Source organism: Xiphophorus hellerii, chromosome 19, assembly GCF_003331165.1.
Source record: "Xiphophorus hellerii strain 12219 chromosome 19, Xiphophorus_hellerii-4.1, whole genome shotgun sequence".
NCBI classification, from domain to species: domain Eukaryota; kingdom Metazoa; phylum Chordata; class Actinopteri; order Cyprinodontiformes; family Poeciliidae; genus Xiphophorus; species Xiphophorus hellerii.
Genome location: NC_045690.1, coordinates 24,291,936 through 24,307,627, shown reverse-complemented (window position 1 = coordinate 24,307,627; position 15,692 = coordinate 24,291,936). Strand labels below are relative to the sequence as shown.

At 40.6% G+C, this 15,692-nt stretch overlaps 1 protein-coding gene across 13 annotated transcripts in view; it reads left to right on the top strand.

Annotated features, from left to right (window-relative positions):
- fgfr3 (fibroblast growth factor receptor 3) overlaps positions 1-15,692 on the top strand; it is an 81,880-nt gene that overhangs the window by 54,476 nt on the left and 11,712 nt on the right. For 4 of the 13 annotated variants that reach the window (XM_032546979.1, XM_032546977.1, XM_032546974.1 and 1 more), the window contains 8 exons: positions 3,151-3,274; positions 4,809-4,999; positions 9,269-9,413; positions 11,951-12,132; positions 14,234-14,379; positions 14,533-14,654; positions 14,740-14,850; positions 14,931-15,121. In XM_032546979.1, coding sequence (XP_032402870.1) covers positions 3,151-3,274; positions 4,809-4,999; positions 9,269-9,413; positions 11,951-12,132; positions 14,234-14,379; positions 14,533-14,654; positions 14,740-14,850; positions 14,931-15,121 — 1,212 coding nt within the window. Of the gene's footprint in view, positions 1-3,150; positions 3,275-4,808; positions 5,000-9,268; positions 9,414-11,338; positions 11,484-11,950; positions 12,133-14,230; positions 14,380-14,532; positions 14,655-14,739; positions 14,851-14,930; positions 15,122-15,692 lie in introns of all 13 variants that reach the window. The other 9 variants (XM_032546976.1, XM_032546969.1, XM_032546975.1 and 6 more) reach the window with 7 other exon arrangements.

Below are 15,692 nucleotides of genomic sequence, written 5' to 3'. Positions count from 1 at the left end.
AGATCTGCCCTTATGGATTTTGCACAGTTACAGATACCCGATCTAGAATTTTGTTCCAGTATCGGTACTGGTATAGGTGTTAATGTGGGATCGGTGCATCTCTAGTTTTGTCTTCTTTCAATGCAGGCGGTTCCTTGCGGTGTGAACCCCCTCATCCATTCCCATGGCTAGCGCTGCTCTGTACAGCCGCGGCAAAAGCCCCTAAAACCTTTAAAGCCTGGTATGACTGGAACATAAGCTGCTTAATAATTTAATTCTGCTTGGAATCTGGCATGATTGAAATGGATGGGATTATCACGTTTGGGGACTAATGCTACAGGTTCACCAGGGGTTAGCCAGTGTAACATGTTAATAAAAGCCAACGGCCCGCGTGTAGAAAATAATTAAAGTGACCAATGAAAGGCGGAGGAATGTTAACGCTCAAAGTCACTGAGAGTTCATATTTAATCAACAGCAGAAATTCAATTTCAGAAAGCGAGAACTGGATACAGTGTCTCGCCATGGCAAACTTTCTTAGCATTTCTGGGGGGAATTTTATGTCATACACCAGGACAAGGATAGTTAGAATTTTTTTTTTACAAATGAATATCTGAAAAGTGTGGCATTCACTTGAGTCATTACTAGAGATCCATCAATCCGATTATTGAGTAAATTGATATTTGAGCTCAACAAGACAGATATTTGTCGTTATTTAGGTTATTCAACCATCAGGTTGGCGCCAAGTGTTATTCTACTCAATCTTTCCAATGTTTCAGAAACTCCTGATCATTGATGATTGATTTCTATAGAAATGTGGAATGTGGACGCTGACATTAGCCCTGGGGACGTCTGTGCTGCTGCTACATGTCTGGCATTGAGATGCTATTTTAAGCTTGAATGGCTTTGCTGATAGGCTAACTGCTTTTAGCACAACTTGAACACAACAATTGTCTTTTCCAGTGTCCAATCAGAACAATTTTTGAAGGAGAAATGAACCCGCAGTGGATGAAGAGAAGTGACTTTGTTGTCCATCGTTGCGGATATTGCTTGTACGTCAGATTTACAGGCCTACCAGAAACACGCAGACAAAAAGGTTCCCACTGGAACTTGTGAATGTAACAGGGTGGTTTTACTTAAGAGGGGAGTATAGAAATGGAAGTAACACTTTTCAGGTTTTTATTTGTAAACATTTTTGAACAAATCCTCCCACTGTGTCCTACCACTGCCCAGTATGAACTAATCTATGTTGCTCTATCACTTACAATCTCAACAAAGTACACAAAATGTGCAAAAAGCTACCGAGGTGTAGATGCTTTTGCAGGTCTTTACGCATCATGAAATGCCACATTTAAAAACAAAACATGAGTTCAGATTTTTTACAAAGTCCGTCAAACACGTAACATCTGAAATGAAACGTTTGCACATCAAAGTCCCAGCAGTAGAGAGACAGTGGTAAATGTATGGCATAGCTGTGATTATAGTCTCCCTGGTTCTGTTGGTGGTCCTGGCTTTCACTGAATATCAGCTCCAGCTCATATTTTACCACATTTTAGCCTCCTCCCTTCTCATGCACCAACTTTTTTTTTCCCTCCCCTCAGCGACCACAGCACAAGGCGTCACTCATCTGCTCATGAGAGCAGCCATTGACTTGAGTTTGACTCCTCATCTCAGAGAGGGGATAGACGGGGTGGAGCCAGCCATTCCACAGAAAAACCATTTGCCAACGCCGAGCGGGCGGCCTGGTTTATGTTACCACGCAACTGCGAGAAGAAGAAGAAGATGAAAAAAAGCACACTCAGGCATAATATTTACACTGTTGCTTTATTTTCCGAATGCACCTCCAAGAGAGAGGGTGAAGAAGTGTGTGCTCCAGAGGGAAGAAGAAGAAGAAGAAAGGGTGGTGGGAGAGATTTGTTGCCTACAAATGCGACGCTAATATCTGTTTAGTTCCCCCCATAAAGCGTGTTTGTGAACAACTTTTTCTTACGCAGGTGAGGTGAAGTGTTCCACCCCGAAAAGACACCTTGTCGACATCACTCATTAGAAACTCTGACCTCTTCAAGTGAAGTTCACCCTGCGACGCCCGTTTCCCCCCGTTAAACGGCGCGGGTTGCCCCCGCCGGCCCGTGGAGACGCCGCCTGTCGACGCGTACCCGCTCCTCTGCTAACTCCCTCCACATCCCTTTGCCTTCTGAGCCTGTCAACTCAGTATCTGTCTTCCATGCCTTCCAGCCGCACCTGGTTTGAATTACCGCGCAAAATTTAGCTTTCGAGTCTCCGGCGATGCATTTCTCTTGAGTGGTACAGTGGAACTAATTTCAGAGGTGCAAAAAGAAGAAAAAGTCTGTCAGCCCTCACAGACATTTGCTTTGCTGAACACCTGTGAAAGTAACCCAGTGTGAAAATGGCTTCTGTTGATGAAAGATGATAATTTAACCATCATTGTTTATGAATTTTAGCTTTGTTATCAAGTTGAGAATTAGTGATCCACAGTAAAGTGAAAAATCTAGCGCATATTTTTCTGTTCATGTTCCTTAGCTGGTGTTATTCAGTGATTTGATTAGGATTTATGCAGACGATATTCTGCTGAACGTGTATACCGTCAAACAAATTCTGGCATTGTAGAGTTCAGTTTGTAACGCTCGCACCTGCTTGTTTTATTATTGCTTCTTAAAATCATCACAATATCTCCTTAGATGTTTTCAAATGGACTTTGGTTCTCTAACTTAAACATGTCGTAATTAAGCCTGTCACAGTTAGTCAGTTAATTGGATGATAAATTAAATGAGCTGGATGATCTCCATTCAGATTAATATTTTTTTAAGGAAAATTTTGTTTACAGAGTCTTAATAATCCATTTTATTAATTTGATGGTTTTCATTTCTGTTTTATTTATTGTTTTTGGTTTTATTTCTGGGTAATTAAAATATCTTCCAGTTCCAGTGTGAAGTGTTCTTTACAAAATTAGAGTTTATCTGTCTTTGGGAGGGCAAACTTGCATTATCACATCTTTATCTTTGAAAATGACCTCAAAACTATATTATCTTGTATCGTAATAAATACTGGCGATACAGGATATCGCCAGTATTTATTGCCAATATCCTGTATCGTCCAGCAATATTTGTTATCATGACAGTCCTGGTAGTAACGACGCATTCCTTCTATCTTCAGCTGAGACACCAGCAGTGGAGTTTGGTGATGGAAAGCGCCGTGCCGTCGGACCGGGGAAACTACACCTGCGTGGTGCAGAACAAGTACGGCACCATCAGTCACACCTACCAGCTGGACGTTTTAGGTAAGCGTTTACTTTCACTTTAACTCATAAAAGCTAAAGGTTATCCTTCTGTTGCGCACTTTCAGCTCCCGTTATTCAGTCTTTTTATTACGTTTTATGGCGATGATATTCAGCTGAGCGTGTTTGTAAGCAACACCAGTTTGAAAAGTGAGCCTCTTGTGTTTAAAGTTGCAGTAAAACTGAAACAGAGATCGTAGCTCCACCTACAACAATATGAACGAAGCAGACACGGAGAGTTGAAAGGGGCAAATTAAAAAAATAAAAATGTATCACTAAAACATTAGCAGCAATATAAAATCAATAAGTACATTATTAAGTAAAGTAATGTGAAGTAAATAAATGTTTAATTAAATATTCGATTTAAGTAATATGAATTAATTTATTAAATATGTAATTAAATCATTAAAATATTCACTTATTATAGCTGATGCAGACAAATAATTAAATATGTGTGCCATTATTTAATTCCTAATTAATTAATTATCGCCCCTCAGTTTGCCCGTCGAAACTGAGGGGCGGGGCTTACACTGACCTGTTGAACGCCGCTAGCTTAGCATGGTTTTTTGAAAATCTTGGCGGCTCTTGTAACAGAGGGAGTAGAAATGACTGTATGATTTCACGTTGATGTTGAGTGAGTAGAACTTCTTACATGTTATCCTCCAGGTAGTCTGAATCTCCATCTCCTGCTTCTATGTCTCCTGCTAACTGTAAAATGTCACAGAAAAGCTCATGAAAATCCTCCATTAAAATTAAACTAAGCTAGCGGAGTTCAACAGATCAGTGTTGGCCCCGCCCACTGCACCGCCCCTTGATTTCTATGGTGGAGTTTCACAGATAAAATGACTTCACGGTAACTCTGCAGGAACAGGAACAATGAAATAATTTAATTATCTAATTAGATAGGTATAAGTTTGCATGTTTTATTTTATTGTTCCTATAATTTTTTTTTATGCAAACAATTTTTTCCTAGACTTTAGGTTTAATAATTTAATGACATATTTCATAAATACATTTTACATTAAATAAATGATTAAAATATTTAGTTAAACCTTTATTTATTTCATTTTACATTTAATAAAGTTTTTTTTTTTATTAAATTTTGTCCTGTTTAACTCTCCATAAGCTTGTATATCATCTGTCTGTCCAACATGTTCAGTTTTTGGAACTTGTAAAATTCATCTTACTTTGTTGACATTTGTTTACAGTGTGAGGAATGTTACTAAACTCAGACTTGTTTTGCTGTCTATTAAACTGTACAAAATTGCTCATGTTTTTTTTCATGCTTACAGTCTTGTTTACTGGCCTAAACAAAGCTTTCGCTTAAACATTTATAAGTCCTTTAAAATTCTGCGGCCAGGTTATGAGCTAGTTCTAACAAGAGAGCTCACTCGACTCCTGCTTCGTCTGCGTTTCACTGCTTTCCTGTTACGCTCCGAATTCATTTTTAATTGCGGCATCTCACATAAATATTCAGGGAATAATTTATCTGTCTCATCTGGTTTAAAAAAAACCTTACGGTCTATGCTTCCCTCAGAGCGCTCGCCCCACCGGCCGATCCTCCAGGCGGGCCTGCCAGCCAATCAGACAGTGGTGGTGGGCAACGACGTGGAGTTTCACTGTAAGGTTTACAGCGACGCCCAGCCGCACATCCAGTGGCTCAAACACATCGAGGTGAACGGCAGCCGCTACGGCCCTGACGGCGCCCCCTACGTCAACGTCCTGAAGGTGGGTTTGGAGCCACACACCGTGGTGGGTTTACGTCTTAATGAGCCAGCCTGGAGCCAGGCTCGGCGCGAGATAATTTTACACGTTGTTAATCTTTCCTAAATGTCGTGTTTAATGAGCCTTTGCAGAAGGGGGGCCGGCGGGGGCCACGGGGCTTCCTTCACCGCTTTTAATTGAAGAGCTCATTGCTCGAACGGTGAAGCATCGTTACAACACACTGGAGCGTGTGGAAGTGTAGAGCCATTAAGCTAATGATATCACTGTAAATCAAAGCAGATTTCTGCTCTTACAGCGAGTGTGGCGTGTGATGAAGCATCTTGTTGCTATTTTGGAAGACTTTTCCACCCATGAAATAAATTCATCACTAGCTGCGTCTCCATTACAAATGTGCGCAAATCCTTGTCTATATTCTGCTGTTGAAAAACAAAACAATTTTGCAATTGCAGTGATTCCATTAATAAGGAATTAAATTAAAATCATGTGAATAAATTTAATTACAAATTATGGCAGTTACATGAGATGCTCATCATTCAGCCATCAGAAGAGATGTTGGAGTCTCATTCAGGTGTTGCAGTGACAAGCCCCTTATACTTGGGAGCGGCTACATATGCAGCGTTTTGGGGAAATTGTTGTAGGCCATTTTACAGAAGAGCTATGGACTCAACACGTTGGAATTAGGGGTGCACCGATTGCAGTTTTCTGACCAATCGCCAATTACCGATCTTTAAAAAGCCTGACCTGCCAATGGCCGACACCATGTTTATCCATGTTTTTTTGTCTGAATGTTGCTAAATATAGCATGAAAGTTGCTGAGTTGATAACAGTGGAGTGACTATTGTTAACTGATAAAATCAGTGGATAAGATCGTAAGCATGTAACCCGATCACCGATCTCCCATAATTAAGGAAACCAGCGCCAATAAATCAGCCCAATTTGGAATGACACACAACTTTTTATGGACTGTGATGCTGTGAGAAAAACAAAAAACAAAAACAAACCATCATCCTCCTGCTACTTCCTGATGTTTTCTTCAACGTTTCCACCAGGTGTAACATCTGAAAAAAGTGTTTCCATTGCAGTTTTCCAACCCAATTTTGATAAGGCTACAAAAAAAAAAAACACTTCGTCATAGTGTCACTTTTTTGTTTTAGCAAAAACATACGTTTTTTTGAAATTGGCATGTTTCCATTAAGCAAATTTGATTTCCCACTTTAAAGTTGCACAATTTTATGCTTAATGAAAACACAGCTACTGAAAGAAGCAACTTCACCTGGAATCCACCATAAACATTGTTGGGTTTTTTTTATGTTTTCTGGTTGATGAGGGGAAGACTCCCGTTGCAAACCAACAGGGCTTTTGCACCCTCGAGCTTTTTTTTTTTTTTTTTTTTTTTTTCTTTTCTTGTCCCTCTGGAGAGAAGGAATAAAAACAAACATCTGGTTTGGACTAAGTTAACTGCTGTGGTGGCGGCAAACGCAGGGAGGGAGACGGGCTCAGCTAACCGCCGCTGCCGTCAGATGTGCTGCGTCGCGTGGTTTGAGGAGGAGGAGGAGGGAATGAGAGAGCAAAGAGGCACCCAAAAAAAGCCATGGAAAAAATGAGTGAGGGAACCGAAGGAAGGGCAAAGTCAGCAGGGAGAGAGAGAGAACGTGTGTCGGGGTTAGATGAAGGCTTGTGTGAGAAAAAAAAAAGAAAAGGAGGCAGAAAATGGATATTAAGACCAAAGAGTTGGAGATAGAAACGGAGAGAATGGAAGGAAGGAATAAGAGGGAAGGAAGGTCATGGGGCTGTTTTCCCTGGATCTGTCTTCATACATCTTTCTGCAACGACACGAAAAAAGAAAAACAGCAACGTTAAAGACGGAAAGACTTTCTTCGGCTGCAGTCATCTATTATCCTGCTTATGTGTCAAAAAAATTGTCTCACCTACGATTCCTCTAAGGAATTTGTCATTGCAGCACATCAGGTCGCCAAAACACTATTTTTGGGGGGATTTTTTACAAGACAGGATGACATTTTATCAACCACTGTCCTCTTCTGCTCTGCTGTGAGAGGTTTGACTGACAGACCGGCCCACCAGGTTCACAATTAACAACAGTCAACCCGCTGTTGCCAGCTCAGCAACTTTCTTGTTATATTTAGCAACATTTCAGACAAAAAAATCGGCCAATATTGGTCTTTAGAGGTCAAATTTTTGAAAGCTCGTTAATGGGGATCGGCCAGAAAAATGCAATCGTTAAACTTTTTATTACTATTGAAAATGCTTTGTTTTTGCATTTTACGTGTTTTCACGGGATGAAATTGGTTTAAAATGATGTTCTTTCATGGTATTAACACAAATGTTTATAATTTTAAGCAAAAACTTGCACCATGATTTTATTGCCATCACTTAAAACAGAACAGCACCAATTATTCCTAAAGCAGCTAAAATTATTTATTACAATTAGGAGGGTTTTATGTCTTAATGCTATTTTGATTTTGGTACGAAAACAAATACATATAATAAATATCCACTAATAGTTTTTAAGCACTTGGCATCCTGCATTTATTTAGTAAGCTGCTTGTCCCACCTGGCCTTTTTATGCTCCCTTTATTCAACCATGATTGCAGCTGGTCATTCTTTCACCGTCCGTTTTAGCACAGCAACTTAATTGTATTAAATTTTAATAGAAAAAAAATCCAGTGTAAGACATGTTAGTATATAAATCATCCTGCAGACTCGGGAAGAGTGTGTGAAAAACCGATGACTTTAATTTAAAAAAAAAAAAAAAACAAGCTGAAATGGAGAGATGAATGGGCAGAGAGACGGAGTGTGAAGGGGAGGAAGAGGAGGAGTGGGGGGGAACGGCTCCGTCGGCCCAGACTGAGGCTCCAGGCTCTATTTTCGACCGCCGCATAATTGAAACAGTATTTACAGAAACTTGTGTGTGCCTCTCTATGAGGACTCACCACAGCTCATTCAGTCATGATATGCTCTCTCTCATGTGTGGCATTTAAACACAGCTCGGGGTGGGAGGAGTGTCTCTCTTTCTCTCTGTTTTTTTTTTTGTTGTTGTTTTTTGAGGGGTGGGGGATCTTTGGTGCCTGGAAAAAGACTTAAAGTCGAGGCGAAGAAGAAGAGTCAAACACTGGATGTTCATTTAGCTACATTAAAATCTGATTTGCTTTCCTTTTTATGTGCTGTTTAATAATTTAAGCCCATCTAGGGCAGCTAGTAGTTGGTATGCATTCACAGATGCATAAGAGATTTAACACCAGAGATGTTCACACGTCAGTTCTTAAGACTGCGAGTGAAATTCACTTTTATTTCTACTGTTCAGTCAACTCAGCTCACATATGAATAAAAAAGACTAGGTTTTCTTAAGCTGCTTCTGTTTTTTGTTGGGGGTTTTTTTTTACAGAAGCTTTGTTTCCATTAAAAATGTGTGCAAAACTTTGTCAAAAAAAAAACAACACAATTTTGCAAGTGTGGTGTTATCATTAAGTAAGACGCACAATTAAAATCACATGTGAATAAGTTGAAATAAATTGAAAAACATTCAGCACCATCATCCTCCAACTGTTTCCTGTCGTCTTCTTCTTCGTGGTTTTTACCAGTGGCAACATCCAGTTGTTCATTATGTGACTCGTGTGATGCAGGAAAAAAGTGTTTCCATTGCATTTTTGCTAAGTAAACCAATTTTGACTGAAAACCATCTCACCGTTTGCCAAAACTTTTTATTGAAAAACGAGTTTCTTTTTCTAATTTGCGGCGTTTCCACTAACTAAATTCATTTTCATAATTTCAGTTTGTGTAATTTTGTGGTTGAGGCAAAGGCAGCTACTGACTTCGAAAAAATACTATTTCATAATTGCAGTGTTTCCATTCAATAAGAAATGCTATGGAACTCACATGTGAATAAGTTAGTTGAATAATCTTAGTGAATAAGATTAGTCTTTTAAAATCGCAGTTCATAAAAACATTAAAAACCAACTACTTCCTCCTATCTTCTGCTTCTTTGTAGTTTGCGCCAGTGGCAACTTTCAGTTATTGTGACTCGTGTGATGGAGAAAAAGTGTTTTGTGAAATAAATAACCACCTCATCCTTCCACCAAAACATTTTATTGAAGAAATAGTTGTTTTTTTCCCCCCAAATTAACCTGTTTCCACCCAGCGAATTTATTTTCGACATGTCCAGTTGCATAATTATATGGTCAATGAAAACGCAGCTACTGTGTTCTTGCAAGACTTTCCAAGGCCTCACCGTGCCTCTCAATTTTCCCTTCGCAGAGTAATGTCAGTAAACACACCGTGGCTCGCAGTATTCTGAAACTGTCCAACGTGACAGAGAAAGACGCCGGGAAGTACTGGTGTCGTGCCTCAAACTTTGTAGGCATGTCGGAAAAAGCTTTCTGGCTAATGGTACACAAACCAGGTAAATACTGAGCTGCTAGCAGGAACCGCCTTCACCGCATTTGACGCTCTCCGCTGCCTGCAGGGTTCCTCTTGGTTGTGGATCTGCTTGACTTGCTAATAGGACAAACACACACACAAACACACCCACATTCCTCTACTGGGTTCAAGTAATCACATCTTGCTAGTGAGTAGCTATCATTCATTTTAACTCAGAGCGCCATGTTGACCCTGATCAATAGCAGACACAACATTGCGTTCTTAATTGCTGCCATGGCTTCAGAAGTCTCACTCTCGCACACAAATATGCCATAAATCTAAAAGCTCACTGACCAAGCCTCCCTCAAACACACAGATTGCTATTGATTTCCCATGGAGGGCATTCTCCCGCAATATTAATGGCCTTTCATATCAGAGTATGCGGCACGGGGCTGTGATAGCGGCGCTCATTACTGAGGCACTTTGACTGCTCCTTGTTGCTGTAGCATTAGTCAAAGTAGGAAAAATCATAATTGAAGTGTTCTTTTATTTATTTATGTATTCATAATGCAGTTTGATTAAAGTGCAGTGTATCAACCTAAATTTTCAAGATTATTGAAGAGAAGTTTTATTTTAAAAAAACACAAAATTGCTTTTCTTATACATATCTGAACATAAATTGAGGCAGTAAAACAGTAGCGGTATTATCTTTCTGTGTAAAACACAGCATTTTCTGCCTGTAGTTCTTACTTAATAGACAAGTTGGCTTTATCCCCACAGAATGATGCTGCCACCACCATATGTCACCATAGAAATGGTGTATTAAGTTACAAGTCAGATAAATGGTGGCAAACCTCCTCTTGTTTCTATTTCCAGTAAATAAACATTAGGTTACATGTAAACATCTGTTCAAAACACACTTTTAAAGGTTCAGAAATTGTGTCTAACTTTGTACCAAATGAAAACAACAAAAGTTATCTCACAGCAGGTAAGATGTATAACCTTTGTGCACTTTGGAAAACTTGGACTGTCCTTTTAGTGATGATTGTTATAATTGCTTCAAATTCAACAATATTATTAAATATATTTTATATACATCAATGAAATGTGGTTGCAAATTTGGGGATTTCTATGCAGCCATAGTCCTGGCAGAATGGGGAATGGACAATGAGAGCATTTTTAGTGGCTCAGTTTACAATCACAAGCCGCTATTACAACTTTGTCTTGTTAAATATATTACTTTCTGTCGTCAGCTGGTCACAGATACTTGCACCTTTACCTTACACCAGCAGTGGGCAGCTCAAATTAAAAAGTTGGTTGTGCTAACCCTGAAACACTAATCATAATTATTAGTTCTGCTAGCACTAAAGTGCTGAACCAACACTACGTAGCGGAAACTAATGCTAATGAGCTACATTCAACCATGTTGATACTCACAATGTGTGCCAATGACCAAAACTTCAACACAAATGTCAAACTTTATTCAACTAAATCTTTACTAAACAGCCAAGCAAATTAGCACTTTAATTTAAGGAATGCTAAGGGCACTAATTGTTTTCAAATTTAGCTAAAGCACTAAACGGAAAATTAGCTCTGTTACTAGCACATTAGTGGAAGTGTTCCCACCACTGCCTTATAGAAATAAATGCTGCTGTGAAATGTACATTTCGTCAAATGACTTTCTAATTTAAAGTTAGCATCACCCCCCCCCCCCAACACACACACACACCCCCACACCCCTACACACGCACACACGTTAAAGAAAAATTTCATTCTGTTGAGATAAGCACAGCTGGGTAATGGTGCTTTGGTATTTTCAGCTGTTGGTGGTGGCAAAGCCGACTGCTCGGCCCTCTCCTCTTCTTCAGGGCGGTGTTTGGTGTTTATTTTAATAAAACCTTTTGGGCTCATGGAATCTCCTCTCTACATCCTTCTGCTCCATCTCTACTCCCCCTCCTTCCCCCACAGACGGCCGGTATTAACACAACAGATAAGGAGCTAGAGGTTCTCTTCTTGACCAATGTAACTTTTGAGGATGCGGGCGAGTACACTTGTCTGGCGGGGAACTCTATCGGCTTTGCTTACCACTCCGCTTGGCTGACGGTGCTTCCAGGTATATTCCTCTTCACCACACAGGCTCTCTTGTTGATTCTTGTTTGTCTCTTTCATCTTCCTCTCATGCAAATGTTTACAGGAGTATTCATACGGTGCAGTGTCTGTAAATCTGATTACAGTGTATTTTAGTGGATTATTACCAACAATTTGAATATGTTTAGCATGTGTTATTATGTCATCATTTGAAAAGACGAGGCATGAAATTAAACGCTTCTGCTGCTCTTTGATCACTTTCAATCATCTGTTCAGGCATCTTAAGGCTAAGAGACAGTGTAAAACATCCCTTACGCTTGATGTCAATAATTGCCTCCATTTTTGGAAACGGCTACAATTACTTGCCGCAGCTCTGAAATTAAAGTGATGCATGTGTCTTTATTGCGCCGAAATAAGTTTCTGGTGTGTTTGTGCCGCTGATAAAAAGCTAAACTGTGCCTTTGATGTTTCTCGGCCTCCTCCCTTCGAAAGCAGTGAACTCGGGCAAAGACGACTACTACGCCGACATCCTCATCTACCTGACGGGCTGCGTGCTCTTCGTCTTCGCCGTGGTCATCGTCTTCCTCTGCCGCATGCGAATGACCACGCAGAAGACTCTCCCCACGCCGCCTGTGCAGAAACTGTCGAAGTTCCCCCTCAAGAGACAGGTAACAGAAAGTAGATACAAGATTTGCACAGTGCTTTCTCTTCCTTTTCTCTCTTGTCGGTTTGGGCGCCAAACAATTAGATGGATGCTCTATTTTGCTTTGTTTTGGTCTTTCGCATAAAAACCCAAATTAGTAAATTGAAGCTTAGGTTTGTACTGTGATTATGCATCGTCTTGCAGCACAATACATCAGCAACGACATTAGCATCGGCCGTTATTAGTCAGTTTTTAACGCATCAGTGTCGGTGCAACAAATACAACTGGTCCGATATTAATGACAGTATCGAATGATGTCATCACAAATTTTCACATCGGTTCATCGCAAATGACAAAATGTGAAAAAGTCAAAGTACAAAATGCTACATGCGGCACAAATGAAGTGAGAGGGGCATCACACACCTGTCTGTCATGGATCTTCCCCTTGTCCTGCTGGGATACTGTAAGGCATCACTCTGCTGACATGTGTTCACATTTATCTTGGAGCAGATTCAGCGCAGGGATATTTATGCCCTCCTCCGACTGTCAGTGTCAGTTTTAGATTTCACTGTGAGTGTAACAACACACACTCTCCCTCTCACGCCCAACTGTTTAGAGAAACACGAAGTGGAGCAGCTGCTTCACCACAACCTGCAGTTGGACGAGCCTTTTCTCTCTTTTTTTGCCTTTTTTTGCTGGAGTTGCTTAGAAAAAAAGATGGAGTTCAAATTTACAGCAATTCTTAACATTTTGGTTGCTACGAGAGTAACTGGCTCAAAAACAAGGTGGAACAAAGAGTAGCCTTGAAGTTATTTCTGTCATTTTTTTTTCAGATTTAACTTTGTGGTTTATTCTCTATTCATGAAGGCAAGAGAACCTTTAAAATCCGAACGTTTCCACTCATATAAACACCCAATCCGACTGCTTCGTTTATCTTCTGGACTCTGTTTGCTGGCAAAAGCGACTCTGAGGCTGTTTTGATCCAATTCCAGCCTTCCAGCTTTGTAATTGAAAGGTTGCATACTTCTAGGAGCACAAGCTTGGACGTCACAAATCAGTTCGTGGAAAACAACAAAGAGTGTTTAGCTGTAGCCATTGTCTTTTTGGGACATAATGAAGTCTTGCTTGAGTCCAGTAGATGCTCATACAGCAGCCTGTAATTCTGCTCTAATTTTTTCCACCTTCATGGTCTTATAAGGTAGCGGAGGGAAAGTTCTTATTGCATTTTTCTATAATCTCTGCTTCAATTTTGGGAGGCTAATCTCCCAGTTTTCTCCTCTCTCTTTCATAACTCAAAGTAAATCTCCTGTAAACCCCCAGGCATGTTGTGTCAGATATTACTTGTATGCTTTTCAAATTGGGGTTGGAGATTTTTTTTTTTTTTTGCTTAACATCATACTCCTCATTTTCTTACAGTCATGACTTGTTGTAAGTAGACTTGGTGTTGCAGGCCTAGAGGGTCAGAATCGGCAGACTGACACCAAGATATCCATCAAAAAAAGCAGGAGTGGGCCCCGGGCTCCGCCCTGCGGGTAGATAGATGGTGGTAGGATGTGGAGCCCCCTTCAGCCCCCCGCAGTCCCCTCACTCAGAGGCAGAACCACGGACCTGGAGCTGGAGGTCACTGATGGATGGATGTCCAGGCTTGAAACCCTTTCAGCCACGGCTTCATCCTGCACACAGCCTCAGGCTGCAAAAGTCGTGTCCAGCAGTCTGGGCCAGACTTTAGAATGTGCTGATCGGGGCAGTAGCCCAGGGCGCCAATTTGTTTGGAAAGCCCAGACTTTCTTCTTTTTTTTTTATTAATATGTGTTTTGCATTGCACAAAACGTAAAGACCTATATCTAATTCACTGAATTCAAAGTTTAGGGATTCTTTTTAATATAGACAATACTCAAGTATCTAAAGTTTAAAGGGGCAGTATTACGCCTCTGAGGATTATATTTGTAGTCTCAGCTGTCATGTCATTGGATTATGAGATTAATCATTTCTGTTTCTTTAATAAATCTAGTTTGATCCAAAGTGAACTGTATAATATTTCTCCTTTCCGTCTATGTCCTTGTTAAACAGATTTCACCATGTTGTTTTCAGAGTCTATAACAGATAATTTTTTTTTTTTTGCACCCAAGCAGGTTTCCTTGGATTCTAACTCCTCCATGAACTCCAACACGCCTCTGGTTCGGATCGCTCGGCTGTCGTCCAGCGACGGGCCCATGCTGGCCAACGTCTCAGAGCTGGAGCTGCCCTCTGACCCCAAATGGGAGTTTCCTCGCACAAGGTAAGAGAGGAGCAGTCCGCACAAACTGTGACCGTCAGAATATTCAGACCTCTTGAACTTCTTGATATTTTGTCGCGTTACAACCTCAATATCAGTTTTCCTAAAACCCGCCCCAGTGGAGAGTCTAAAGATTAAAAGTGTTTTTGTTTTCAGGTTGACCCTGGGTAAACCTCTGGGGGAGGGCTGCTTCGGTCAGGTGGTCATGGCGGAGGCAGTCGGCATTGACAAGGAGAAGCCCAACAAGCCTCTCACCGTCGCTGTGAAGATGCTGAAAGGTTATAAAATTACATTCTCCCTCTTTTAATAATCTCAAAGAAATCAGCACCGTTTCTGATTTAGCTTTGCCTTTTTCCCCCCCAGACGATGCAACAGATAAAGATCTGTCAGACTTGGTGTCAGAGATGGAGATGATGAAGATGATAGGCAAACACAAAAACATCATCAACCTGCTGGGAGCGTGCACTCAGGACGGTGAGCCTCAGAGAAGGGGGAAGAGACGATTAAAGGAGAACCAAGACGAATCTTTAAAGCGATGTTCTCTGTCTCACCAGGTCCTCTGTACGTCCTGGTGGAGTACGCCTCCAAAGGGAACCTGAGGGAGTACCTCAGGGCGCGCCGTCCTCCAGGCATGGATTATTCCTTTGACACCTGCAAAATCCCTGACGAGCAGCTCACCTTTAAAGACCTGGTGTCCTGCGCCTATCAGGTCGCCCGAGGCATGGAGTACCTGGCTTCACAGAAGGTCACATCTCCTAAAGCCTAAATATACAACGATACAGACAGACAGATAAAAAGATACATTCTATATCTTCTTTTGTAAATGTACAAGTTTTTGTTTTATAGGAATGAGGGGATTAGAATTTAAATTGTTTTAGATAATTACTAGGAAAATTTTTAGACTTCTAACGATTTAATATTTTCTCTTAAAGGCAGGATGTAAAGATGCACCGATCAAAGATTTGTAACCAAGATTTTAACTATCGGCATCAATTTCTTTGCATTTTTAAAAAAAACAAAATATGCCCTTTTCTGGTTTGGCTTTAAAACATTGTGTTACTAAAAATGAAGGTGGAATGATTTTGACTTGAAGTTTTTAAACAGTTTTCATTATCTTAGACTTGGTTCACACAGCGTATTCAGTCAGTACGGCAGACTGAATGACCTGATGCTGATCTCTTTCACCATGAAATAATCCAGATTGTCCCACTTTCATACTAATTTGGATACTTATCTGATAGTTTTCTGCAGTTAGGACAATCACGTCGCATTTTATCCGACCGTTATGTCATTGATGTGAGACATGCGTCAAAATT